Consider the following 26079-nt stretch of genomic DNA (forward strand, 5'->3'; position numbering starts at 1 on the left):
GGTCAGGGAGGTGACAGAGCTCCACAGTTCCTCTGTGGCAATGGGAGAACCTTTCAGAAGGACAGCCATCTCTGCAACACTCCAACAAATCAGGCCTTTATGGTAGATTTGCCAGACAGAAGCCACTCCTTAGTAAAAAGGCACATGACAGACCACCTGGAGTTTGCCAAAAGGCACCTAAAGGACACTCAGACCATGAGAAACCAAGAGTGAACTCTTTGGCCTGAATGACAAGCCTCACGTCTGGAGGAAGCCTGGCACCATCCCTAAGGTGAAGCATGGTGGTGGCAGCATCATGCTGTGGGGATGTTTTCAGCAGCAGGGATTGGGAGACTAGTCAGGATCGAGGGAAAGATGAACAGAGCAAAGTACAGAGATCCTTGATGAAAACCTGCTCCAGAGCGCTCAGGAGCTCAGACTGGGGCGAAGGTTTACCTTCCAACAGGGCAACAACCCTTAGCACACAGCCAAGACAACACAGGAGTGGCTTCAGGACAAGTCTCTGAACATCCTTGAGTTGCCCAGCCAGAGCCCGGACTTGAACCCGATCGGACATCTCTGGAGAGACCTGAAAATAGCTGTGCAGCGACGCTCCCCATCCAACCTGACAGAGCTTGAGAGGATCATCAGAGAAGAATGGGAGAAACTCCCCAGATTCAGGTGTGCCAAGCTTGTAGTGTTATACCCACGAAGAATCGAGGCTGTAATCGCTGCCAAAGGTGCTTCACCAAAGTACTGAGTAAAGGTGATTTTTTTATATTGGAGTGAAGGTGATTATGTTTTCATTTTTAATAAATGTGCAAAAATGTATAAAAACTTTATGTTTTGTCATTATGGGGTATTGTGTGTCGATTGATGAGGGGGGAAATAAATATTTAATACATTTCAGAATAAGGCTGTTAAGTAACAAAATGTGGAAAAGGTCAAGGGGTCTGAATACTTTCCGAATGCACTGTAGCTCCATTCTTGTGCATTTTATTTTATTCCTTGTGTTTCTATTTTATTTGAAACACTGCATCACTGGGAAGAGCTTGTACATAAGTATTTCAAGGTAAAGTCTATTCCTAAGGTTAGCCATTGACTCTGAATGGTTAAGGTAATTGTTAAGGTTTAGGATAGGCTTAAAGCAAAAATATCAAAAACAACTTTCTATGACTTCAAACATGCATCCCTTTGGAATCAGAGGCAGATGCTTACGAAACCTACTTGAAGGTAACAGCGCTCACTTTTGCCCCTAGCAGCCGGTTTTTCCCGTCATCCTCAGAAATGGATGGACGTCAAATACGGACTTGTATCAAAGGTGACCTGGCTGGTTCTGTTAGGTAAAATGTGTATTATTCCAAACTAGAACAATGCTGCTTTCCACTTCTCTTCTTAATATAATTCATTATATTTCTAAGATTCCAACAGTTCACCCAAGTTTTTTTTTAAAGTTTTTTATTTTTATTTTTTTAACCTATATAGCCAATCAAATTGCAATAGTTTGTAAAAAAAAGAATTTGCTATTACATTATTTCCCACATATCATGCACCCCTAACACACACACACACAATCCTGAACTTTCATAGGTTGGTGACCAGCTATGGTCAGCAACAAAAACCCATGTGGACAATATAGGCTGTAGAGACAGACAATTAGCTGGCTTAGCAGTTCATTCAAGGAGCAAGATAAAATACACTCTGCCTTTCAGCAGCTGACCTCAGCCCTATTACACAAGAGATGCTGCCCCATCTTCTCCACTTCAATCAAACTGACAATCCAATAAATGGTAGGTCTCATCAGCATACTGAAGGCAGGGGGTGAGTGACTGAGCTAAATGGACAGGATACACATCGATTAATGTGTAATATAACTTATAGTTCAGTCTAGGTTGGCGATTTGGATATTGGATACATGTTAGAATGCCACAAAATGTTCAGAAACGGCAAGCGGTATGGGTTACTCAATACACACCTCCACAGTTACTCCTTTTTTAATGTAAAGTTATAGTAGTCTATAGGGCCATGGGAGATATGTATTTGTTTTATCAATGGCCAAACGGCATGACACACAATGGTCTCACATATACTACTTCCTCTGCACCTGGTCAATGTGTCAGAGCAGGAACAATGACTACATCCCTTAATTTATAGCATCTCCGACTGGGCTGCTAGATGGGCTTCATATACACCATGCAGAGGGGAAATTATCAAATACAGACCAGATATAGAAACATACCCAAATGAGGAGGAAATGAAGCAGACAAAAATATGTTTGCATCAACTCAATGAGCTGTAGGTAGACAGAAAATATGCACGTTTTCTTGTTCATTGGGGGGGGTGAAATACAGTATATAAGCTCTACTGTTGATAGAATAGGGTTTTATTGTTAGTTTACTACTTTAAAGATGGTATAATAACATGTGTGATTGGTTTATTACACTCAAAAGCCTGTTTAATATTATGTTTAATATCTTTATTCATAGAGAATTATTATTGATAGTTATTAAAGCAAATATCTCAGTGTTTAACTGAAGGAAAGCAACCCACCCATGATAGAGTAGCCTAGCCTACAGTATTAACAAACATTCACAGCATGTAGCTCTGCCCGTTTAGGAATCCACTCCCCGTCCTTTGGCGTAACACAGCTCACTCAAATCAAACCTGACGCAAAAGGCATAAAGGTGTGTGAAAGAGACGAACATTACCTGTTGATCTTCAGAGCGAACGCACGTCGCTCTGCGCTGGCCAGAGACGCCATGTGAAGTTTACTCCAGTTCCGCGGAGGTATAGCAACAGTTTCCCTGCGGAATGGTAACTTCTCCTAACGCGCTGCTAACGCAGATGTCATTGCAAGCCTCATCTTCGGGGTGGCAGCGTTATGGGTGGAAACTTCCGCATTTGAAACCTTCCCCATCCTAAACAGCCAGACACCGGCTGCAGAGTGTGAGAGGATCAGACACGCACACTCTCGCTGCTAGATAAGCCCTTGGGTTTGCGTAATAAGCAGTCTGGTGAGGGTGAGAGAAGTGTTGGACTCCCCACATTGACATAAACCCATTTATTTGTAATACGTTCTGGTCCCAAATGTGTGTAGTAGCACAACTGTTGAAAAGCCGTTTGTTGACAGTGGCATGTGCTCCGCACCTCGAGGGTTAGACTGGACGGGAGTTTGATCTTCACTAGGTGGGGTTCATATAAAAGTATAAAGGATTAACTACATCAGAGGGGATATGTTTGTAAAAAAAAAACGGAAGCCTATAGCACAAATAGAACAATTATACAGATATTTCACCGGATGAATAAATGTGAAGCTTCCGCTTGGCATTTCCACTCAATTTCAAATATGGTAGTGAGAGGAAGTCCAGCGGTCGGCGGTGGGAGAAGACGGAACGAGCTGTATTTTAGCCGACATTCTGCACATTTTCTCATCGATGAAACATCTGATCTCAGTACAGTTTTCTGGGGGATTTTTTGTTGACAGAACGCAAAGGTGAATTGAGTTTGTGCACACGCACACGTTACAGGCGTTCCCTAAAGAAAATATGCAAATGTTTGCAAGAACGCGCCAATAGAATCTCGTTAGCTCGTGCTTGGCTCTGCCCACCTCCTTGCTTGTTCTGCCCACTATGGCTCATTTGTTCCTATTTGAAACCACGGGGTGTGGTCTATCTTGGTTTAGTTATACAAATCTTTGGCTATAGCCTGTGATTGAATAGCTAGGTGCGTGCGCCCTCTACTGTCAGACAATACTGTTGACATGATATATTCAGCCGCACGTTGTTCACGATAGTTAAGTCGTTGTATTGATTAGATGTGTGTATTTTCATACTTATTTTTTAACGAATACCTAGCTACGTCTCGGAGATGTCGGTAGGTCTTGCGGAACTGTTTAACTAACAATCATTTTCTCAGACGGATTGTCTATATTGTTGTACAAAATTGAAAGGAACACATGACAAAAGCATCAACATGGAAATAGTAATCGCCTACTAATTAAAGCTAAAATCAAGTAAATTCAATGAATTGCCTTGAATTGTTTCAGACTGACAGTTGCCATATTGATGGGACAGTTTTAAACGCAGCGATGTTCTAGCTAGCTGCTCTGCTAACATTTCATATATGCATGAATGGGCAGCGTCAGCAAGCTAGCCTAGAAGCAGAGTTAGCCAGCTAGCTGACTTCTCTATACTACAGCACTGCTGGACTTTTTTTAAACGGTCCCACGTTGACAGCTTGCAATTTGACCAAATATACCAGATTCAACCTAAGGCTGTAAGAGCTCACTTCAAAATCATTTCACAAAAGCAAAATACACATTTAATGTACACTGTTTTAACCTGTTTTAGCACAGTTGCAGCTGACAGTATTTTTGAATGACAACACGTTTGTGGCGTCCGTTTTCTTTTTACACACAAGTGTTAGAATATGCAGATAGCCAATTAGAACAGGTAGTCAGTCCACTGTGGCTGCGTTTAACACAGGCAGACCATTTCTGATATTTTTCCCACTAATTGGTCTTTTGCACAATCACAACAGGTCTGTTTCAGAGCTGATCTGATTAGTCAAAAGACAAATTAGTGGGGGAAAAATATCAGAATTGGGCTGCCTGTGAAAATGCAGACTGTTTTCCGTAAAGAATTCTGTAACATGAAAATATGGCCTTGTGGAAACCCTAATCCTATAAAGGAGTGTATCAATTTAACCTTTTTTTATTATTATTTCTCGCTGATATGAAAGAAAAGGTCCTTATGCTTCCAAAACCGTACTCCAAGGGATGCATGTTAATGTTCTGCTTTTGTCCAATAACTCTTATGTATAATGTAATGGAACTGAGAGTCATGAACAAGGGCTATAGTTAGGGCTGGGCGATATGGCCAAAATATTATATCACAGTATTTTTTTAAAATATGGACGGTATGATGGTTTTTGACAGTATTTTAAGTTAACTAAACAAAAAAGTTCTACATTTGCTTTATGAGTAGTGAGTGATCCTAGGGTGGCAACACATACATTCTTAGTGATTTCAATGGGTCTTTCTCCATTCTGATTGTTTTATACTGTTCAATTCAACTTCAATCCAAACAAATTTCAGCACTTATAATTTCTCAATTTCCTGCACTAAATTGAGTGGTGGAAAAAGTATCCAATTGTCATACTTGAGTAAAAGTAAAGATACGTTAATAGAAAATGACTCAAATAAAAGTGAGTCACCCAGTAAAATACTATTTGAGTAAAAGTCTAAAAGTATTTGGTTTTAAATATACTTAAGTATCAAAAGTAAAAGGATAAATCATTTCAAATTCCTTATATTAAGGAAAACAGATGGCACCTGTTTCTTGTTTTTTTACTTACGGAGAGCCAGGAGCACACTCCAACACTCAATCATAATTTACAAACAAAGCATTTATGTTGAGTGAGTTCTCCAGATCAGAGGCAGTAGATGACCAGGGATGTTCTCTTGACAAGTGTGTGAATTAGACCATTTTCCTGGCCTGCTAAGCATTACAAATGTAACGAGTACTTTTAGGTTTTCAGGGAAAATGCATGGAGTAAAAAGTACAATATTTTCTATCGGAATGTAGTAAAGTAAAAGTAGTCAAAAATAGTAAAGTAAAGTACAGATACAAAAAAAAAACTTAAGTAGTACTTGAAAGTATTTTTACTTAAGTACTTACACCGCTGCTCAATTGAGAGAATATTCACACTGCCACATGGGGCTGCACGATATGGACAAAGCATCTAGGACATATTTTTAACCAAACTTTGCAATTGACTTGCCAATTAGAGCAAACCTTTTGGAATCATGAAAATAGAATGACCATTCTAATTCTATAGTTAGAATATAATATTGGGCAATTTGAATACAGTGTTGTTTGAGATGACAACGAATTAAAATGCCAAGGAGGAGTTATTGTGACAGGATAGGAACTAAAGTGTTTCCTAGTGGACCCTATAAGCGTTTGGCTACGTTGCGTGTTTTCTCTTAGCTACTGATTGTAGCTAACATATTCTTGCTTTGCATATTCCTCTTTGATTTAGAAGATACTGTTGCACAAACAAGATGATGATTTCGGTCTACACCATCACTGGAATTATCAGGCTGTATTAGCTAGCTACGTCTCTTACTCAGTACATTTATTAGTTAGCTAGCTATTAGCAGCTAACAATTAGCGTCTCACAAGATTTAGGGTAACTTGCTAAGAAAAGACAAACTAGCTGTTTGCTGATGTAAGAAACACAAACTAATAGTGTCATTATAGAACGCTAGTGGATTTATAATAAGCAAAGTGAAAATAGCATTGTTGTAATCAACATTGTTGAATGTTGTAAGATTCTGTGTTATGCACTATAGCCCGTTACCATATATGTGATTGAATATTATCTGCTGTTGGCTTGTGTGGATGTATGTGTTATGCAACATTGCTGACTTGAGACAATGTTAACAGTTTCAGTGCCATGGGCCTTTCTCATAATGGAAAAATACAGAATGACATGAAGACAGGAACTGTGCAATGAGTTGGGGGGGGCACATTCAGAACGTAGTGTTGCGAGAACAAACAGTCTTTTGTTAGATAACAGGAGCCAGGTGCCTGATAACTGTATATTCTACACAGCTACAACAACTGACCGCTGAAGCGCTTAGGGGGCTGGGACCAGCCTCTGCGCCAACAATCAACGATAGGCTGGGTGAGTCTAAACCACGCCCAGTCTCTACTCTGACAGGCCGGCTCGGAAGCAGGAACTACCTCTGTCAGAGTATATTCATAATATCTTTGTCAGGAACAAGTCAGTTCTGTTTGCCCTGCGAGGTGGGACAGAGAGCCCGTATATACGAAAATTGCATTTACCACTTATTGCTTAGCTAATAAAAAATACATAGTATACAATCGGTGACTCAATGTCATATTTATCCTGATACCAGATTCGAATTGATGCAACCCTAACAATGTGCTGCATTGACCATGCAGACTGAACGCAAGTGTCTCGTTGTTGACCATCAAATGCGTTCCTGTATGGAAGGTGGCACGGAGAGAAAGAGCGGAGAGTGATGACTCAAGTAGCGAAGTAAACTATAAAAATGTACATTAAACAAACCAAACATTCAAATACCGGTGTAGAAGGTCAAGTAAAAACTCAAACCGGTCCCTGCATCAATAATCAATACTGGTATATCATAAAATACGGTATACCGCCCAGCCCTAGTTAAAGCTATGTTAGCTATTTACGCTATTAATACAGTACAGATTTACAGATTGTTCTGTTTGCAAAAATAATGGATTAGGTTTAAATGGACGAGGAGGATGACTGCCCAGAGTTGGTCCCCATATCAGGAAAGCCTCTCACCTGGCATGCAGATACCTGTGACCATCATCACTGGCTACCTCGGTATGATAGCCAGGTCAGTCTATTCCCAATGTATACTGCTGTGTTAGAAAAAAGGGTGAAGGTAGTGGCCATCAATCTTGGTCCTCGAGAGATACATGATGTGTATTTTTTTCTTCTTCAAGCCTAGCACTAAAACACAGGTGGGTATAATTTGTGAAACTTTCAAACAGGAATCTCTTCCAAAAACTTTGTAAATAACAACGGTTGCCAACAAACAACGCAGACAAAGTTGTATAGCGGCAAATTAAGATACCGGGTCTGTCTCACTCTGGTAGCCTATGGACAAACATTAAGAATAAGCTACGTGGTGAGTTGATGCCTATTCGACAGCTAGTTAACTAGGTGAATTGATCATGCTATGTTGTATGCGTTGTTTGTTGGCATCCTTGTACTTTACGAAGTTTTTAGAACAGATTCCTGTTGGAACGTAACACAAATTATAACCACCCCTAAAACACCCAGTCCGTCTAGCTCACAAGTAATTTGATTAGGCCCTAGTTGAATCATGTGTGTTATTGCTGGGCTGGAACAAAAAGCCTGCCCACCCTGTAGCTCCCCATGTCCATGGGTAGTGATTTACCACTGGGATAGAAATCTACAGTAATTACAGTGTGCTATGAATAGAGTTCATACCTCGCCTGCAGACCATAACATTTCATTCATAACCCATATAGGTGTTGGGAAGACAACGCTGTTGAATTACATTTTAACGGAGCAACACAATAAGAGAATCGGCTGTCATACTCAATGAATTTGGAGAAGGTATGTTCACTTTTGTGGTAATGTTGTCCCATCAATTTTTGGGGGAAGGTACACAATTACTTGTTGCTTCATTACAGCTGTTTTCCCGAAGGCAGTGTGTTCAAGGGTGTGCATTGTCTTTTATTGGTTGTACCACAGGGTTAAGTGCTCTAGGGAGCAGAAAAGAGCTTGGTTCAAATATAGATGGAACTCTTGAGCTGCTGCAAGGTCATGTACAGCCTCACTTGAGAATCAAATCAAAGTTCACATTTTATTTGTCACATTCGCCGAATACAACAGGTGTAGGTACACCTTACAGTGAAACGCTTACTTACAAGCCCTTAACCAACAATGCAGTTAAGAAAATCCCCCCTCAAAAAGGAGGAAATAAAAGTAACAAATAATTAAAAAGCAGCAGTAAAATAACAATAGCGATGCTCTATACAGGGCGTACCGGTACAGAGTCAATGTGCGGGGGGCACTGGTTAGTCCAGGTAATTGAGGTAATATGTTCATGTAGTTTAGTCTGGCTGTCAATTATCATGAAATAAGCCTACAATATCTGTGTGTGGACTCGTTCAATGGAACGCTATAAGGTTATAGCTGAGTAACAACAGATTTGTGCTTTGAACATACACGTGTTTTATCAGGTGCAAGTAGTAGTGCGTATAAACAAAAATGTTTTGCCTACATTTTGACCATATTTCATTTTTTTACTGTGCCAAATGAATTTTTCTCAAGCTGATGTGTTCTGTTGTATGCTATGGTTCTATGTCAAAAAGAACATGTTTACTGCTCTGATAATATTGTTGTCCCTCATCTGTCCTGTAGGAGGCGCTCTGGAGAAGTCTCTAGCTGTGAGCCATGCAGGAGAGCTGTATGAGGAATGGCTGGAGCTCAGGAACGGCTGCCTCTGCTGCTCCGTCAAGTATGTATATTCTAACAATAAGAAATATTGCCACTTTACATCACAGTAGCTTTCAAATCTGTATGGACATGTAGAACTTCATATTGATTAATAGATATATTCAGTATTCCTAATCTCAATGTTCAGTCCCTCTAGAGACAATGGCAAATTACACACATTGTGCAAAACAAATAACAAACAAACCCTCACAGGTTTGTGGGTTACATTACAATGCATTACCTTAAAAGTGGATATGCTTGGTTAGTTTAGCATTTCCACTCCTGGTTATAAGGCTTGTCTCCTTACATTACCCATGACATACCCTCTATTCCCTGGCATTGGCCGCCCGGAGGGAGAGTCATGCTAGGGAAGTAGTGGAGAGCGAAAACAGCACCCTCTGGATTGGGGGGTGATATCTGAACCGCCTATTTCAATTTCAATCAGGACAGGGAACAGGGAAGCCAGGGAAGCCATCAGGACAGGGAAGCCATCAGGCCGTAAACATTTAGCCAGGGATTCAGAGGGAAAAGGAAATCAATAGGAGGCCATTACAGGGAGAGCCCTGTGACGACTGGAGTTTGTCAATAAGTGACAGGTGTCAGTGGTCCAGGGATGCAGCCAGCCACAGCCCACTGGTCCACACACACGGGCCTGACAGAGCGTGCTCAGACCGGGACTCGCCTCACCCCTCCACTGTGTCATTGGCTGAGATAGGCTGGTTATTGACTGAGACAGGGCTGTCATTGGCACAGACGGGCCTGTCAATCAGAGATGTCCCAGGGGGCTGGCCCCTCCCATTGAGGAAGAGGCTGGACCGGTGGTGCATGGGATGCCACTCACAAACAGTGTTTTCATTACTCTCCTAAGGTTTTTTTTTCTCTTGTTGTAGAACAGAGAAAATGTTTGGAATGTCCACTGCCCAGGAGGAATACTCAGCTGTTCCTTCTGTTATGACAGAATACTTGGAAAACCCTCAGAGAAAGTGACTGAAACACACAGGCTGAACCAAACACCAAAAGGCTGCAGTGTCAGAGTTCATATTGTTAGAGTGTGTACAAGCCCTCTCATTGCCTTTTCTGGTTATGTTTGTTTACAGGTATAGCCACAGTCATCCAGTCACTCATAGAAAAGGTCAATCTGATTTATCTCACGTGGTTTCAAAGTGTTTCAACAGGTGATTTTCTTTCTGCTATCACAGGTTGGATAGATGAGTTTTGCTCAAGTTCCTCTGTTCATGTTTGTGTCGTCACGTTATGTGTCAGCTGTGACGTGAGGATGAGTGACCCGTGTAAAGGTTTAGGTAGTGTATGACTGGGGTTGGAAGATCATCATTATTGTATAACCTGCAGAAAACATAAGAGGGCCCATGCATCTACTCTCCAGTCCCAGGGCTTAATCAGGTTTGAAAGGAAGTTAAAGGTGAAAACTAGCTTACACTTTCTTTTGCATGAGTAGGCCGGAGGGTGATGAATTGTCAGAACCGAGAGTCGGACTCACTCCCTTTGGTTAATTGATTATCTTCCTGCAGCATCCGGCAGAGGATAAACCAGAGGGACTGGTCAATGAAGCAGCCAGGCATGCTCTCTCTGTCTGTCCATCTCTACCTTTCTGTATCTCTCTCTGTCTGTCCATCTCTACCTTTCTGTATCTCTCTCTGTCTGTCCATCTCTACCTTTCTGTATCTCTCTCTGTCTGTCCATCTCTACCTTTCTGTATCTCTCTCTGTCTGTCCATCTCTACCTTTCTGTATCTCTCTCTGTCTGTCCATCTCTACTTTTCTGTATCTCTCTCTGTCTGTCCATCTCTACCTTTCTGTATCTCTCTCTGTCTGTCCATCTCTACCTTTCTGTATCTCTCTCTGTCTGTCCATCTCTACCTTTCTGTATCTCTCTCTGTCTGTCCATCTCTACCTTTCTGTATCTCTCTCTGTCTGTCCATCTCTACCTTTCTGTATCTCTCTCTGTCTGTTCATCTCTACCTTTCTGTATCTCTCTCTGTCTGTTCATCTCTACCTTTCTGTATCTCTCTCTGTCTGTCCATCTCTACCTTTCTGTATCTCTCTCTGTCCATCTCTACCTTTCTGTATCTCTCTGTCTGTCCATCTCTACCTTTCTGTATCTCTCTGTCTGTCCATCTCTACCTTTCTGTATCTCTCTCTGTCTGTCCATCTCTACCTTTCTGTATCTCTCTCTGTCTGTCCATCTCTACCTTTCTGTATCTCTCTCTGTCTGTCCATCTCTACCTTTCTGTATCTCTCTCTGTCTGTCCATCTCTACCTTTCTGTATCTCTCTCTGTCTGTCCATCTCTACCTTTCTGTATCTCTCTCTGTCTGTCCATCTCTACCTTTCTGTATCTCTCTGTCTGTCCATCTCTACCTTTCTGTATCTCTCTGTGTCTGTCCATCTCTACCTTTCTGTATCTCTCTCTGTCTGTCCATCTCTACCTTTCTGTATCTCTCTCTGTCTGTCCATCTCTACCTTTCTGTATCTCTCTCTGTCTGTCCATCTCTACCTTTCTGTATCTCTCTGTGTCTGTCCATCTCTACCTTTCTGTATCTCTCTGTGTCAACGCAAGAAGAAACAATGTGTTGTACTTACTAACCACCGATGCCTAATTTCATACAAACACATAATTTCACAGTTGTATTTCCAGAAAGGTTCTCCGTTTGTGGCTTTTAGTTTTGGGACACCCACTGTCCCATCAGTCCGTTGGTTGCCTGGTGATGTTGTTGATACAACAGAGAGGAATGTCTACACACCCTCAGACTCTCTGCTCTCTGTTTGTATTTTCCTCTCCTAACCAAATGGGGGTCCCATTTGAATGTAGCACATCTTTTACCATGCCACCCACACACAGTATACACATCCACCCCAGGGGGGGATGAGAGGGTGAGCGCAGAGAAGAGTAAAGTGGAACACCAGCACCAGTGTTACCACCAGACAACTTTGTAATGGTTACTGTATCAGTTTTACTGTTGTATTTGCAGGCAGATAGCCCTTGCAGACTTGACCATCATCAATAAGACTGACCTGGTGACTGGAGAGGAGCTCAACCACCTTAGAGACAACTAGTCACCTTTTACAGACCTTTTATTAACAAATACACTGTCCTGCTAAAAGATTAGCCAAGTGATGATCTGTTTCAATTTGTAATAGCGCTTTTTGATTGTTCAGATCAGATGTGTGATTACTATATGTTATAGATGGTATTGTTGCGTAATAATAAACATATCTCCTTTCCTCTACATGTCTCTAAATGGTCTGGTCAAGATTCTGGAAAGGTGGGTTGGTTAATTTGGCCTAAATGAACGGTGGAGGGTTATTGAACGTGTATCATTGTCTACTGTAGCACTACTCTCATCTGGAGACATAACCAGACATGGAGACAACGCCATGCTTCACATCACAGGGCAATTACTATGACTATTCTCAAACACATACAACTAGCACAAGCACACACCCCCAATTATCCCCCTTGCATGTTTTCCCAGCTTTATCCTTGTATCACAGATTAAACATATTAGGCATGACATTGTATTTTAGCCCCCCACCTCCACAGGGCTGCACCCCCGCCTACACAAACACGACCCCCAACCCTACAGTGTTCAGTTTCCCACAAACCCTTGCTCTCTGACACCCCACCAGGCACCACCGCGTGTGTGTGTGTGCGCGTGTGTGTGTGCGTGCGTGCGGACGCTCTGCATGTATCAAAGGCAGGGTGTGTCTCGGATCCACTCTGCACTCAGAGGCAACAGAGCACAGATAGAGGGCTAACCTGAACAGCATTCCTACAACTCTTGTCATGTGTCAATGGTTCTCTGTGGACTGGATCTTATAAAGGGTTTAATAACAGTCCAGATGAGTCCTATTCATTGCAGTGGTATTGTATCATCAACATTGTTGCTTTCATTGCATATGCATGTTGTAAAGCAAATATCAAAGCATTTTGTGCACCTCTACATTGACCCACCGTCTACTCCCCTCCCGTTATAATGAAACCAAAGATCAGCCGTGTTTTACTTAGCAGGTTAGCGTTTTTGTCATGAATCTTGTTCCGAGTGGTCACTAGCTGGGGGGGGTTTACCACAGTAAAACTTAAATTACATGAATGGACTCAGTGCTGGTAAACCTCTCCACATGAATGGACTCAGTGCTGGTAAACCTCTCCACATGAATAGACTCAGTAGTGGTAAACCTCTCCACATGAATAGACTCAGTGCTGGTAAACCTCTCCACATGAATAGACTCAGTAGTGGTAAACCTCTCCACATGAATAGACTCAGTGCTGGTAAACCTCTCCACATGAATGGACTCAGTGCTGGTAAACCTCTCCACATGAATGGACTCAGTGCTGGTAAACCTCTCCACATGAATAGACTCAGTAGTGGTAAACCTCTCCACATGAATAGACTCAGTGCTGGTAAACCTCTCCACATGAATAGACTCAGTAGTGGTAAACCTCTCCACATGAATAGACTCAGTAGTGGTAAACCTCTCCACATGAATAGACTCAGTAGTGGTAAACCTCTCCACATGAATAGACTCAGTAGTGGTAAACCTCTCCACATGAATAGACTCAGTAGTGGTAAACCTCTCCACATGAATAGACTCAGTGCTGGTAAACCTCTCCACATGAATAGACTCAGTGCTGGTAAACCTCTCCACATGAATAGACTCAGTAGTGGTAAACCTCTCTTCACACTCTTCACATGAATGCAGTCAGTGGTGTTTTCTCTTCTCCCAGCCAGCTGCAGTGGATTAGTGTGTGTGTGTGATGATCCCTGAGGAGAGTCATCTAAACACACTTGTCCACACAGATAGGCCCTTTCCCTGGCTTTCCACCCCCCTCTGGCCTCCCAGAGCCCACGCTGTTTGTTTGAAGAAACCCCCCACCGGTCCACTTGTGTGGCACTAGCAGCAGAGAGGGCTAAAGCTGCTGTACAATGTTTGTTCTCCTTGTGGGGTCAATGGGGGAGGTTGAGGGACAACAGGACAGGATCTGGAGGGGGGTTGCGGTCCACAGCTGATCTCTCTCTTAATATGCCCCAACAGACACACACACACAGCCACACACAGTCTTGTTTAACCTTGTGGGGACACAAACTTGATTCTCATTCAAAATCATATCTTCCCTAGACCTGCATTGCTGTTTGCAGTGACATATGAAAATACCTTTCTTCTTGCAGCCATATAACATCACAGAATGCTTAACAGGCTCCAAAAAAGAATACCATATTAATCTCACAGTTAGATGCTTCCCGATTGAAGAACAAGCCATGTGTTTGCATGGTCCGTTGTCATGTAAACAAAGATACTACAGAAACACTGCACACCTCACTGTTGCTTCTTTATCTTACAGTTTGGCAGAAAAGCTACAGCTTGTGGAAGCAACAAGACCACATCTAGACAATGTAATGAGTGCCAAAGGTGATCCATGAAAGGGAAATTACTTTGACTAGGCCTACTCTATCCATGTCTTAAACAACATCGTTTTGGTCTAGTTTTTTTTCCTCCCACAGACGGCCCACAATCTGGCATTTATAAAGAATAGCTTAGCAGTCGTCTAATCAACAACCACAGGTCTGGGGTCAATTATATTTCACCTTTGAGGAGGTGAAAATAATGGGACATTTTTTATTAATTTATTGAATTTCAGTTCACCCCCTGTATTGAAGTGGAATTGGCCCCAGCCCTGCTCTGTATGCAGTGGGCCAGGGAGACACAGTCCTGGGGCAGAGTTTGGCCCCTAATGCCTTCAGGGGCTGACACACTAGTGAAAAGTCCACACTCTGCTTTTCTGTTTTTGTGCTAGTGACAGTAAACCAAGTAAACCAGGATAAATTTTTAGTCTGCGACCCAAAGACATCTGTCCTGATTATCCTGCCTCAAATGCCATCATATGGGGAAATGCTGGGGTAGTGTGCTCATTGGTTAGTTGAACGAGACTGGCTTGGCTTGGCATTGGTCTTCAGTCATGTTGTTTGCTCCTCACAACAGCTACCACAGGGCGTGGGCTTGTTAAGGGGGGGGGGTTAATGTCTGCATTGTCATCAGTTTTTGCCAGGTCCCCTTTCCCACAAATTAGCTAAACCCCCCACCCCCCTAGGGCCAAACTCCCCTCCCTCCCTCCAAGTTTCTCTTTTCATGCTAATGAGAGTGTTATACCAAATGAAAAAGGAAGTGTGTAACCTTAACACTTCCTCACAATGCCCAAAATATATGCGAAGTGCCCTTGAAATGCTGTAAGGAAGTATAAAGCGGAGGGAGGGAGAGCGGGGGGAGTGGGAGGGTAAAGAAAGGATGGGGGGGTTAAATAAGGGCGTCACAGCTGGTTTTATGGTGCTTGATAGAGTTGAGCTTTTTGACGAATTCGTGGACAAACCCATCAGCAGCACTTAAAATGTGGTGTGACGAGACTATTGTTAAATGTTAAGAATGTGCTGGTTCGATTTAACTCTAATTTACTTTACTCAAGCAGGTTATGTTGACATTAATTAAAGGATTGTTTTATTCAGCAATATAAAGCATGCAACGGTTTTGTTTCCCAAGAACTTCTTGCAATCAAAGTTTTAATTACAACCATTAAGCAACAGTAGTCCTTTTTAGAGTAGTAATTTCAAGGACAAAAACTAGTTTATGTTGAGTTGCTTTTACGCTTATAAAATGCAACAATATTAACCATGTGCTGGGCCAATTGTGCGCCGCCCTATGGTACTCCCAATCACGGCCAGTTGTGATACAGCCTGGAATTGAACCAGGGTCTGTAGTGATGCCTCTAGCACTGAGATGCAGTGCCGTGGACCGCTGCGCCACTCGGGAGCCCGGGACTGATGATTCTCGTGAAGGCTATAACATCAATGTTTTGAAACCAAAGAAACCTAACCTTTTCACATCAGAAACGTTCCGTTTTACAATACCTTGTTTCTTTCCAGGATCTTCTGTGTGAGAAAGCATTCAAGAACAAAGCTGGACATCCCATGAATGTCATTCGGTTGAATGTGAAACAACATTCAGCCTTTGTCACTGGTTTTCAATAGGCATCCCTGTGCTAATACAGTGTGCATTTATTTTACAGTATACCTTCCATCAAAATCATGCATTTATTTAACTAGGCAAAGTCAGGTAAGAACAAATTCTTGTTTTCAATGACGACCTAGGAACAGTGGGTTAACTGCCTTGTTCAGGGGCAGAACTACATTTTTACCATGTCAGCTCGGGGATTCGATCTTGCAACTTTTCAGTTACTAGTCCAACACTCTAACCACTAGGCTACCTGCTGCACATGTATCTTCATGGGAGATGTAAGTTGGGCAACATTTGATATGGAAGCAAACTTCAAGTTAGGATTCAACGTTTTGTGTGTATTTGTTTCTGGATACTTTAGGTACAGTTGAAGTCGGAAGTTTACATACACCTTTAGCCAAATACATTTAAACTCAGTTTTTCACAATTCCTGACATTTAATCCTGGTAACAATTCCCTGTCTTAGGTCAGTTAGGATCACCACTTTATTTTAAGAATGCGAAATGTCAGAATAATAGTAGACAGAATTATTTATTTAAACTTTTATTTCTTTCATCACATTCCCAGTGGGTCAGAAGTTTACATACACTCAATTAGTATTTGGTAGCATTGCCTTTAAATTGTTTAACTTGGGTCAAACATTTCGGGTAGCCTTCCACAAGCTTCCCACAATAAGTTGGGTGAATTTTGGCCCATTCCTCCTGACAGAGCTGGTGTAACTGAGTCGGGTTTTTCATTTCTGCCCACACATTTTCTATGGGATTGAGGTCAGGGCTTGTGATGGCCACTCCAATACCTTGACTTTGTTGTCCTTAAGCCATTTTGCCACAACTTTGGAAGTATCCTTGGGGTCATTGTCCATTTGGAAGACCCATATGCGACCAAGCTATCCCAGGGGATCGTGTCTATTGCAGGTAAAGCCCACCAGGTGACGTTGCAGGGGGTCCATGAACTCTACGAGCTTGATGAGTCCCCACAGGTGTGGGGGGAGGAGCCTAGGGTCAACCATCTAGTCTTCATAAGTCAGCACTATGTGTGTGTGTGTGTGTGTGTGTGTGTGTGTGTGTGTGTGTGTGTGTGTGTGTGTGCGTGTGTCTGTGCATAAGTGTGTGAGTGTGTATGAATGCATTCTTCTGATGTGTACCTCACTCAATAAAGCCTTTGTATCCCCTCACCTCTACAGGGAGAAACCTGGACAAAGAGATCCTACAGGAACAGTTCCTCTCAACAATACTAAAGGTGGGGGACATGAACTAAACAAGAACTCCCCCCTCTCTCTCCTCACGGTGAACTATTCCAGTTTATTCTTGATACACTTCACATTTGGACCTACCTACTGCAATTGTGTTAATCCTCATAATTCTGGTGTTCCACTTCAGTCCAGGAGGACCTCAAAACTTTATGGTATTTACTGTTAATGATGACTACATGCCCAATCTGATAAGCATCTTATTGACTACAATATAGTAAGGTTTTACGGAGGACCAATTGTTGAGACTTGGTGTAATTGGGCTACTTGCTCACGGGGCAGATGCTATGAGGAAACATTAGATTAGTGTGTGAACGGACTTCATCCATAATCAACCATGTTAGCTATCTCATTACCCAGTGATACACCCGACCCTCAATCAAGATAAAGCGACAACTTGAGAATAGAGATGTGATTAGCGCCCTTACTGTCATTTTCTCTGGAAATGATTTGAAACTTTGGAAACCCTTAACCCTTAACAATACACCCCTAACAATGAATACCTTATTAATTGAAGTTTGAGTGTATTCCTCAATAGTTAGGCTGTTTTAGGTCTGTAAGTTGTTGGTGAAGTTAAGGTTTTGTACAGACTTTTATCACATCTCAAAAGTGGTACAACACAAAATTAGGCTGGTCTGTAAATGTCCACGCGCTTGACTATTAACTTGTGAATACGTTTAAATTATTGAAATAAACAATAATCTTATTTAAAGATAGGTGTTTACAATATTTAATGTTTCACTATTATTAAGTATTGACTGCCATTTTGTTGTAATGGCTAATAATTGTGAACTAGCGAATTGATTTAAACTCGGGTCTTGTCTGAAGGTGTTTAACTAACGTGCGAAAATCCAATGCGATATTCCACAAGGTGCGTAAAAACGCTACAAGCATATAACACCTTTGTTTTATTGTTGTGAAGTGACGTTGCATGGGGTCCCCATTCACATTCTGAATTACTAAGAATTATGCTGACAAGTCTCAGTCAAGGAATTTGCCATAGTGAGAAGATGTAGAGAGTTTTAGTTTTGCGATTCATGTAAAATAACGAATTTAAATAAAATAGGTGGACGTAAACGGCTAATTAGACGGAGAATTGCCCTGTAAAATCGGATGGTTTGTCTTAAGTCAAATTAATTTAGGCTATGTTTACAATTTTACCCTATATAATAACTCAGTTAAACTTGTTAAAATGTCATTTTCTAACATCATTGTCTTGCCTAGTTCTAAATGCTCGTCTAATTTGCTGTGACCATTCACTCCGGCTATGTCCGGTAGCCCTATAGCTCCCGTGCAGCTGCGCTGTGTTCAACCCGATTCTGATGCTTATTGGCTCGTTAAGTTGCCTCTATAGCCTCTTTACTCTCCCGGCCACGGGGAGCTGTCCCACGGCCATTTTCACGGCCACACCACCTGCGGGCATCCCGAGGTGGCAAACTTAACGAAACCACGGGGGTTTGGGGGGGGGTAAAACGCTGCGTTTATTATCAGCTGTAGGCGTGGTGTTCAAACTTCACATTGCATCCCCGGCTCCAGCCGGGCTACTGTGCTACTCTATTCTCTGCCGGACGGAGGCCCTGCGTAGCTTTTAATAGGCCTAATTGAACAGGAAATGTGCCACGGTTATCGCTCTAATGTTGACCGTGAATAAAGTTGAACACACTGTATACCAATTAAGGGTATAAAGTTGACCGCAATGTATTTGCATTTGTAGACATAATGTGCCATGTCTGGAGCGGGACACTTTGATAGAAGGAACTGGATACGCATGAGGGATCTTGCTAAAATCACCATCTGGTTCTACCCTCGCTTTGTAATAAATCATTTTTGCAAACTATATATGGGAACTACATTATGATAAGTATATTTCATTTAAAAGTCTTATGCTCCATGAACTTTGAGGTGTCTGCATACTAGATCAATATTATGTATGTGAGGATTCTCCGGAATAGTTTTCCCTTTGTCTGCCCTGACACCCTGGGGCGAGGGACGCCTCTGATAGGTCTGAGTGTGACTGGGCTGTGGCGGGGGGTACAACAACAGCCCACTAATAAAAAACGAAACTCCCACGGTCAACACAAACAGGCTGACCAGGACCACAGGGACAGGACGAGCCGAGAAAGTCAGAGAATACATATATTTGTGCGCTTTTACGCGTGTTATGAATTAATGATAACGGTGGTAAAAGTTTCGCTTTTACGCGTGTGTGGACGTTGTGGTCTGAGCCATGACCCTCTCCAAGGAGTATGAAACGTCCCAGCAGACTGGCTTGCCACTGAACGAGGATGAAGTATACATAGCGGGAGAGGACGAGCCTCTCCTTGACCGGCATCTTCTCTACCGGACGGACAACACTAGGGAGCCTAGCTCATCCGCCGAGTCCAGCGTCGAACTGGACTGCTCTGAGTTCGACTCATCTGGGGAGAGCGAGAATAGTTTCTGTGCAGACACATCTTCATTGGGAAGACCTCGCGGTTCTGTAAAGCCCCCGTATTCCTACATCGCTCTCATCACCATGGCAATCTTACAGTGTCCTCTGAAGAAACTGACGCTGAGTGGCATCTGCGACTTCATCAGCAACAAGTTCCCCTACTACCGGGAGAAGTTTCCGGCGTGGCAGAACTCCATCAGGCACAACCTGTCACTCAACGACTGCTTTATCAAGATTCCGAGAGAGCCTGGAAACGCAGGCAAAGGCAACTACTGGTCTCTGGACCCCGCATCTGAGGACATGTTTGACAACGGCAGCTTTCTCCGGCGCAGGAAGAGGTTTAAAAGAAACCAGCCGGAGTATATGAAAGATGGACTCATGTTTTACCCAAACTTTAGCTGTTACCGGCCTTACTGCGTCCAAAGCCAAGTGAGCGTACCGGCTGCCCCTCTCTGGTGTATGCCCGTTCAGGACGGGCTCGTGATGCTACCTTCCTCCTACCTACCATACCCGAGTCTAAGCAGCAGCTGTAAGGTAGTTGCCCCCATGGACTTCAGAAAGCACCTTTACGCAGCAACTCCCGCAGTACAGAAGGCTGCGAGCGAAACACATACGAAGTGTTCATTCAGTATTGACAGCATTATGACTAGAACCTTTCCTTATGTATCACATAACTCAAATCCACAGAACTCCAACCCCCATTGTTCTGTTGATCTTCCCATGGGCCCTGCTCGTTTGGTTCCCGAGCCTGATTCCAGCTCCAATGACTCCATTCTGCCCAAGTGCAATGTTGAGCGCTGTTCCTTCAACAACAGAGAATGTCCAAATGCCTTACCTTAGTTGTTGAAGTGTTTGTTTGTTATAGCTTTTACCAAAGAAACCTCTGTGTTTGTATACAAGTGATAAAATGATCCAATGGAGGCACGTTTACGCATTTCTCAAAGAAAGTATTTCAACTGCATGTTGTTTATGTTCATTCAATGTTGAATACAGTATGTCAAATGAAGTTAATGTAAATATGAAGACTGATAATATATTTGTTAAAATATGGTGTCAATGTGAAAGTGGAACAACTTTTGCCAAATGTTAAAAATCCATTGTATTTTGATTTTCGACATTGAAATGAAACAATAAAAATAGTTTGACCGTACGGTCAGTTTGCGGTGTTTGATTATGCTTAGGCCAACTTATTTCCTTCCCCACATTTTATTACACTTAGAAATTGATTGCTAAAGATGCCATCTATTAGTACAAAATAACCTGAGGAAATGATTGCACCTAAAGGTTTCCAATTTCAATTTCTGGAAAACCAGGTCTAAATTAGCAGGACTATAATATATTGCACAGAATTACTTCGCAAAAAGGAAACATAGGCATCGGAACAGTAAATGACAGTTGTTATTGTGAATTGTTGTAAGCGTAGGCTCATATTTATTTTCATAAATGTTGTTTGTCCTGTAATTGGCGAAACAACCCGTGTTTGTCAATAAAACACATCAGTCTCATCAGTACGGATTTCGTGCCCTGTTTTGTTTTATTGCAAATAATTATTGTAATATTTAATTGAGTCGCTTTTAAATACATTAAATATCCATTCAAATACAATTGATTCTATCTTAATTTCCTTACAAAATCGAATGAAAGCTTGAGAACGTCTGCATCCAGCTGTCGGCCAGCTCAATGCTGCCACCGTGTGGCCCAGGTGTAATGCATTTCAATACAGATAACCACGTTTATAGGACCAATAGGCCTACCATTTTGAAAAAGCACGTTTTACAAAAATGTCCTTCCTTGATTTTGCTCCTGGTTGCGCTGTCCACTAAGTTATGCGTCAGTGAACCAGCCCATATGCTTCTCTCTGGCCACCCGTAACGCATCTTGCTCTTCTGATGTTAGCTTTTATGCATTATAGTACAAAGAGAGCGAGAGAGATAGAGCGAGCTGCCATTAAATAAGACACACTCCATTTGTGTCACAGTTTAGTTATCATTCTAGTCCATTAGCTTAAAGTACCATATTAAAACCAACTAGTGTGTTTTACTTTACCATGTACTATATTGCCTCAAATGTGGGACAGGGGAGGGCTGCTCGACGCATTGCGTTGCCCATGGCCAACAGTGCGCCCTCGGATCCTGCCTCGTCACTTTTCCGCATGTCTTTGACCGTTAACTGCTTAATGCTCGCACACTGACACTGACAGTGCTTTGCCTTGTCCGGTTACAGCCCCAGCTCGACACAATTCTCCCCGTACTCCACCGGGCTATTTTTGTCCAGAGGCGCAGCTGATTGTAGGGGCTTTTGGCCCTCCCTGATTTTGGCAGGCGCATGTCCTTGTGGAGAGTCGGGCTTATTTGGAAAATAGGGAGTTGTCAGGCGGAAGAGAAGACTTGGCTTAATATTACATTAGCCTATCCAAAGCTCTCATTGCAAGTTTTCTGTGGCATGTGTTTAAAACCTACAGCAGGCCTATAACTAGCATATATCTCAAACCGAGTTTATAAGCCAAGGAATTTGTTGACGGGGATTTATCATCTTAATAGCCATCCCTCTGGAAAGCGCTGGTGTGCTGTCATTGCGTAAACGCATCCCCCACCTCCCTCGAAAGTGCTACTTCTGGAGGACTAGAACGGACATCACTGGACGTCTCACCTCCCTAACACAGTCTGTCTCCTACATATGTTTGACTCTCCACCTCTATCCAGCCGACAGTGAGTCATCCCCGGTATAGCCAGTCGACCCGCCACTCCCGGTGGGTTCTTGTGCGGAGGATGGAGACAAACCCCATTCCCGTGGTAACGGTCCAGACGAGCCCGTTTGATGACCAGCGGCCCGGTACTAACGGGCTGCGGCGGAAGACGGCTGTGTTCGAGGGCAAGAAGAACTACCTGCAGAACTACATCCAAAGTGTACTGTCTTCCATCGACCTGAGGGACCGCCAGGGATGCACGATGGTGGTGGGCAGCGACGGACGCTACTTCAGCCGAGCAGCCACGGAGATTATAGTTCAGATGGCCGCTGCCAACGGGGTAAAACAAGAATGTCATTCCAGAAAGTTTGGAATGGTTCAGGGTTCGTGATGATGATGATGATCATGATAAACGAAGCACAGAAATAGCATAATAAACCATGGTATTTTATTGTTAATCCTCCATATGCCTATGGGTCGTATAAACTATGGTTTATACAGCTGAAACTCTAGGCAAGTGCATACAAGGGAATGCTGTACACTAGTTTACCTAGCATAGCCTGCTCTGTTTATGCGCCTCTGAAACGATTAGTCAATCCAGTGGTTTTGTGTTAACAACACTCAGAATTATGGCGATAGGCGTACGTGCATATAGATAGGCAAGGCTATGTTACAACTTTAAGCTTATACCCTCTACCAGTGTCAGTGTGTTTGTTTGTGTGTGTGCGTGCGTGCGTGCGCGGGCCTGCGTGAGTGGCGGAGCCTTTTAACCAATTGCGCAGAGCGCTTGGAAAGGACAGCAGTCTATTCTCAGATCTATGCGACAACAAGCTTGGTGAAATACCTAAATGAAAAACTGAGGGGAATGTATTTGTTTTGAGATGGGTCTATTTTTTCTGCTGGCTCAGCTTAATGTCTCCTGCTTTATCGGCTGTTCAATCCCTCGTCCACTCCTGCCCACGCGCCACTCAGCTACATTCTTCCCTGCTTCGTTCGAAGCTTGGGGGATACCCAGTTTAGTGGCCACGAGCCAAACTCACAGGAGATAAGCGCGGGGAAGACATTGAAAGAATATTTGTGAAATTCTGGGGGCAGAGTATGGAATGATGATAGGCGTGACCTACAACGGGTCGCTGACAGGGCAAGGCAGGTGTTAAGTGCGCACCCAAAGGGCACTATTCGATTCAAAGCGATGTCTGGGATATGTTTAAATATATATTTATTTATTTATTTTTTACGGGGAGAGAATGTTGTCATTAACACAGCTGATTTTATTTGGTTTTCAAACCATACAAATGTTTTTGCTCTTATGCCAAAAACAAGGTAACCGGGTTTGATTGAATAGAGCCAAGAGTATCTCTCTCTCTCTCGAAATCCTGAAGGGAGGAGATGCGCCGACGTCATAATAATTAATTCCACAAGAATGAGGACACTTTTATTTAGAATAGTTGAGATGCTATAGCCTAGGGACAGAACATACGAGACTGTTCGCGCTACTTCAATAAATGGATGCATACGCACATGATGACTGTCTGGAATGTAGCCTAGTCCAAGCCTGATAGAACGTCTGGAACCTCAGTCCGTGCCAAATTCTGGACGCATCTGGTCTGGAAAGATGAAGCCCTGAGCGTCATGACATAAGCCACATGACCAGTTCTAGAAAACATCTCTTGACTAAAGAGTTCTGAAGCTCATTACAATAAAGACATGCGAATTAAATCATTCTGTAAGCTACACTGAGCTAGTCTACAATAATAGGCCTTTTCATTCTTGATTTGCGATGTATGATACAATTAATTACTTCAATATGTACATAGGTCCCAGAATAAGATTCAGTCAGCTAAAGTTCCTCAAACTCTCCCTCTGTCTGTTTCTTTCAGATTGGTCGGCTGGTGATTGGACACAATGGCCTCCTCTCCACCCCTGCTGTGTCCTGCATCATCAGGAAGATCAAGGCTATTGGTGGAATCATCCTGACAGCCAGTCACAATCCAGGAGGCCCCGGGGGAGACTTTGGGGTCAAATTCAACGTGGCCAATGGAGGTGAGGTGCTTATTTGACTGATTGCTGTCAACCTGCCAGCCAGTCAATTTGTCAGTCAGTTAAAGGATTGATGGATGTCCTCCTACCTAAGGAGTTTTATTTTCACCACTGATACTTGTGCTTGCTCTTCTTGGCTTTATGCCCAGGTTATTAGTGGGCTCTTTATTATAAATGTGTTTGTTAAGAGTGCTATATGAATACAATATTGGTGATTTATTGACTGAGTTAAGAGAGTTGGCACCATAGCCCACTCACAGCCCCAGCAATTATCTGTGTATTCTCTTAACAAGGAAAACTCACATATTCCTGAAGTTCCATCATGGACAGGCCTTCCGAGTCCCCAGGGTTTTACTGTGGAATCTCAGTCATCTTCCAGTCCTATAAATAGAGCAAAGTGGTGTTGCTCTCCTCATCCCTCATGTCTCACGCAACAGTAGTTATCTTTCAGAGCCCACAGACTGTGGCTCTCAAAAGGATTCTACACAATGTTCACTTTGTCAATGTCTACATGACTCCAGTAGCTTCTTACAATCCTCACATGGTGTATAGAAGATTATGACTACTCAGTAATATGACCTCTCAATCTAGAGCAAAATGTTATTTAACTTCCTATGAATAACAGTTGTGCATTAATATGCCACCATAGGCTTCACTGTTCTTAAACATGTACAGTGCCTTGCAAAAGTATTCATCCCCCTTTTCCTATTTTGTTGCATTACAACCTGTAATTTAATTTGTTTTGGGGGGTTCATGTAATGGACATACACAAAATAGTCCAAATTGGTGAAGTGAAATGAAAAAAATAACTTGGTTAAAAGATAAAATAAAAAAATAAATGGAGGGGCCCCCCGGGTGGCGCAGTGGTTAAGAGCGCTGCACTGCAGCACCAGCTGTGCCACCAGAGATTCTAGGTTCGCGCCCAGGCTCTGTCGTAACCGACCGGGAGGGATTACGACAGCGTCATATGGGTTAGGGAGGGGTTGGCCGGTAGGGATATCCTTGTCTCGTTGCGCACCAGCGACTCCTGTGGCGGGCCGGGCGCAGTGCGCGCTAACCAAGGTTGCCAGGTGCATGGTGTTTCCTCATTGGTGCGGCTGGCATCGGGGTTGGATGCGCGCTGCATTAAGAAGCAGTGCGGCTTGGTTGGGTTGTGTATCGGAGGACGCATATGACCTTCAACCTTCGTCTCTCCCGAGCCCGTACGGGAGTTGTAGCGATGAGACAAGATAGTAGCTACTAAAAAACAATTGGATACCACGAGAAAACGGGGTAAAAAAATAAATAACAATAAAAAATAAAACAAAATGGATAAGTGTTTTCACCCCCTTTGCCTCTAAATAAGATCTGGTGCAAGTCCACCTGTGTGCAATCTAATCTAACATCTCTATTTTGAAGTTGTCGCTTTACCTTGATTGAGGGTCAGGTGAGATAGCCAACATGGTTGATTATGGATTAAGTCCGTTCACACACTAATCTAATGTTTCCTCATAGCATCTGGCCCGTGAGCAAGTGGCCCAATTACACCAAGTCTCAACAATTAGCTCTCTGTAAAATCTGATTGTATTGTAGTCAATAAGATGCTTATCAGATTTGGCATGTAGTCATCATTAACAGTAAATACCATAACGTTT

General features: G+C 42.8%; 4 protein-coding genes across 6 annotated transcripts in view; 3 read left to right on the forward strand and 1 right to left on the reverse strand.

The window, feature by feature from the left end:
* Positions 1 to 2875, reverse strand: part of dock8 (dedicator of cytokinesis 8) — an 80003-nt gene extending 77128 nt beyond the window's left edge. For 2 of the 3 annotated variants that reach the window (XM_024418079.2, XM_024418077.2), the window contains exon 1: positions 2688 to 2872. In XM_024418079.2, the coding sequence (XP_024273847.1) occupies positions 2688 to 2740 (53 nt within the window). In that variant the 5' untranslated portion in view covers positions 2741 to 2872. Of the gene's footprint in view, positions 1 to 2687 lie in introns of all 3 variants that reach the window. The other variant, XM_024418080.2, reaches the window with a different exon arrangement.
* Positions 2876 to 7270: 4395 nt separating this feature from the next.
* Positions 7271 to 12168, forward strand: cbwd (COBW domain containing). Its single transcript, XM_042321278.1, is given in 6 exon segments — positions 7271 to 7320; positions 7322 to 7368; positions 8043 to 8101; positions 8103 to 8130; positions 8941 to 9037; positions 12004 to 12168. Coding segments are annotated over 6 exon segments (366 nt in total). The 3' UTR covers positions 12089 to 12168.
* A 7215-nt stretch (positions 12169 to 19383) lies between these two features.
* On the forward strand, positions 19384 to 21215 carry foxd5 (forkhead box D5). Its single transcript, XM_024419490.2, has one exon. It carries the CDS (start codon positions 19516 to 19518, stop codon positions 20557 to 20559), a length of 1044 nt encoding a protein of 347 aa, XP_024275258.1. The 5' UTR covers positions 19384 to 19515; the 3' UTR covers positions 20560 to 21215.
* A 779-nt stretch (positions 21216 to 21994) lies between these two features.
* pgm5 (phosphoglucomutase 5) overlaps positions 21995 to 26079 on the forward strand; it is a 47699-nt gene continuing 43614 nt past the window's right edge. The window contains exons 1-2 of the mRNA XM_024418081.2: positions 21995 to 22745; positions 24286 to 24448. Of these exons, the coding sequence (XP_024273849.2) occupies positions 22488 to 22745; positions 24286 to 24448 (421 nt within the window). The 5' untranslated portion in view covers positions 21995 to 22487. The remainder of the gene's footprint in view (positions 22746 to 24285; positions 24449 to 26079) is intronic.

The sequence above is a fragment of the Oncorhynchus tshawytscha genome, linkage group LG04 (genome assembly GCF_018296145.1).
Source record: "Oncorhynchus tshawytscha isolate Ot180627B linkage group LG04, Otsh_v2.0, whole genome shotgun sequence".
Classification (NCBI taxonomy): domain Eukaryota; kingdom Metazoa; phylum Chordata; class Actinopteri; order Salmoniformes; family Salmonidae; genus Oncorhynchus; species Oncorhynchus tshawytscha.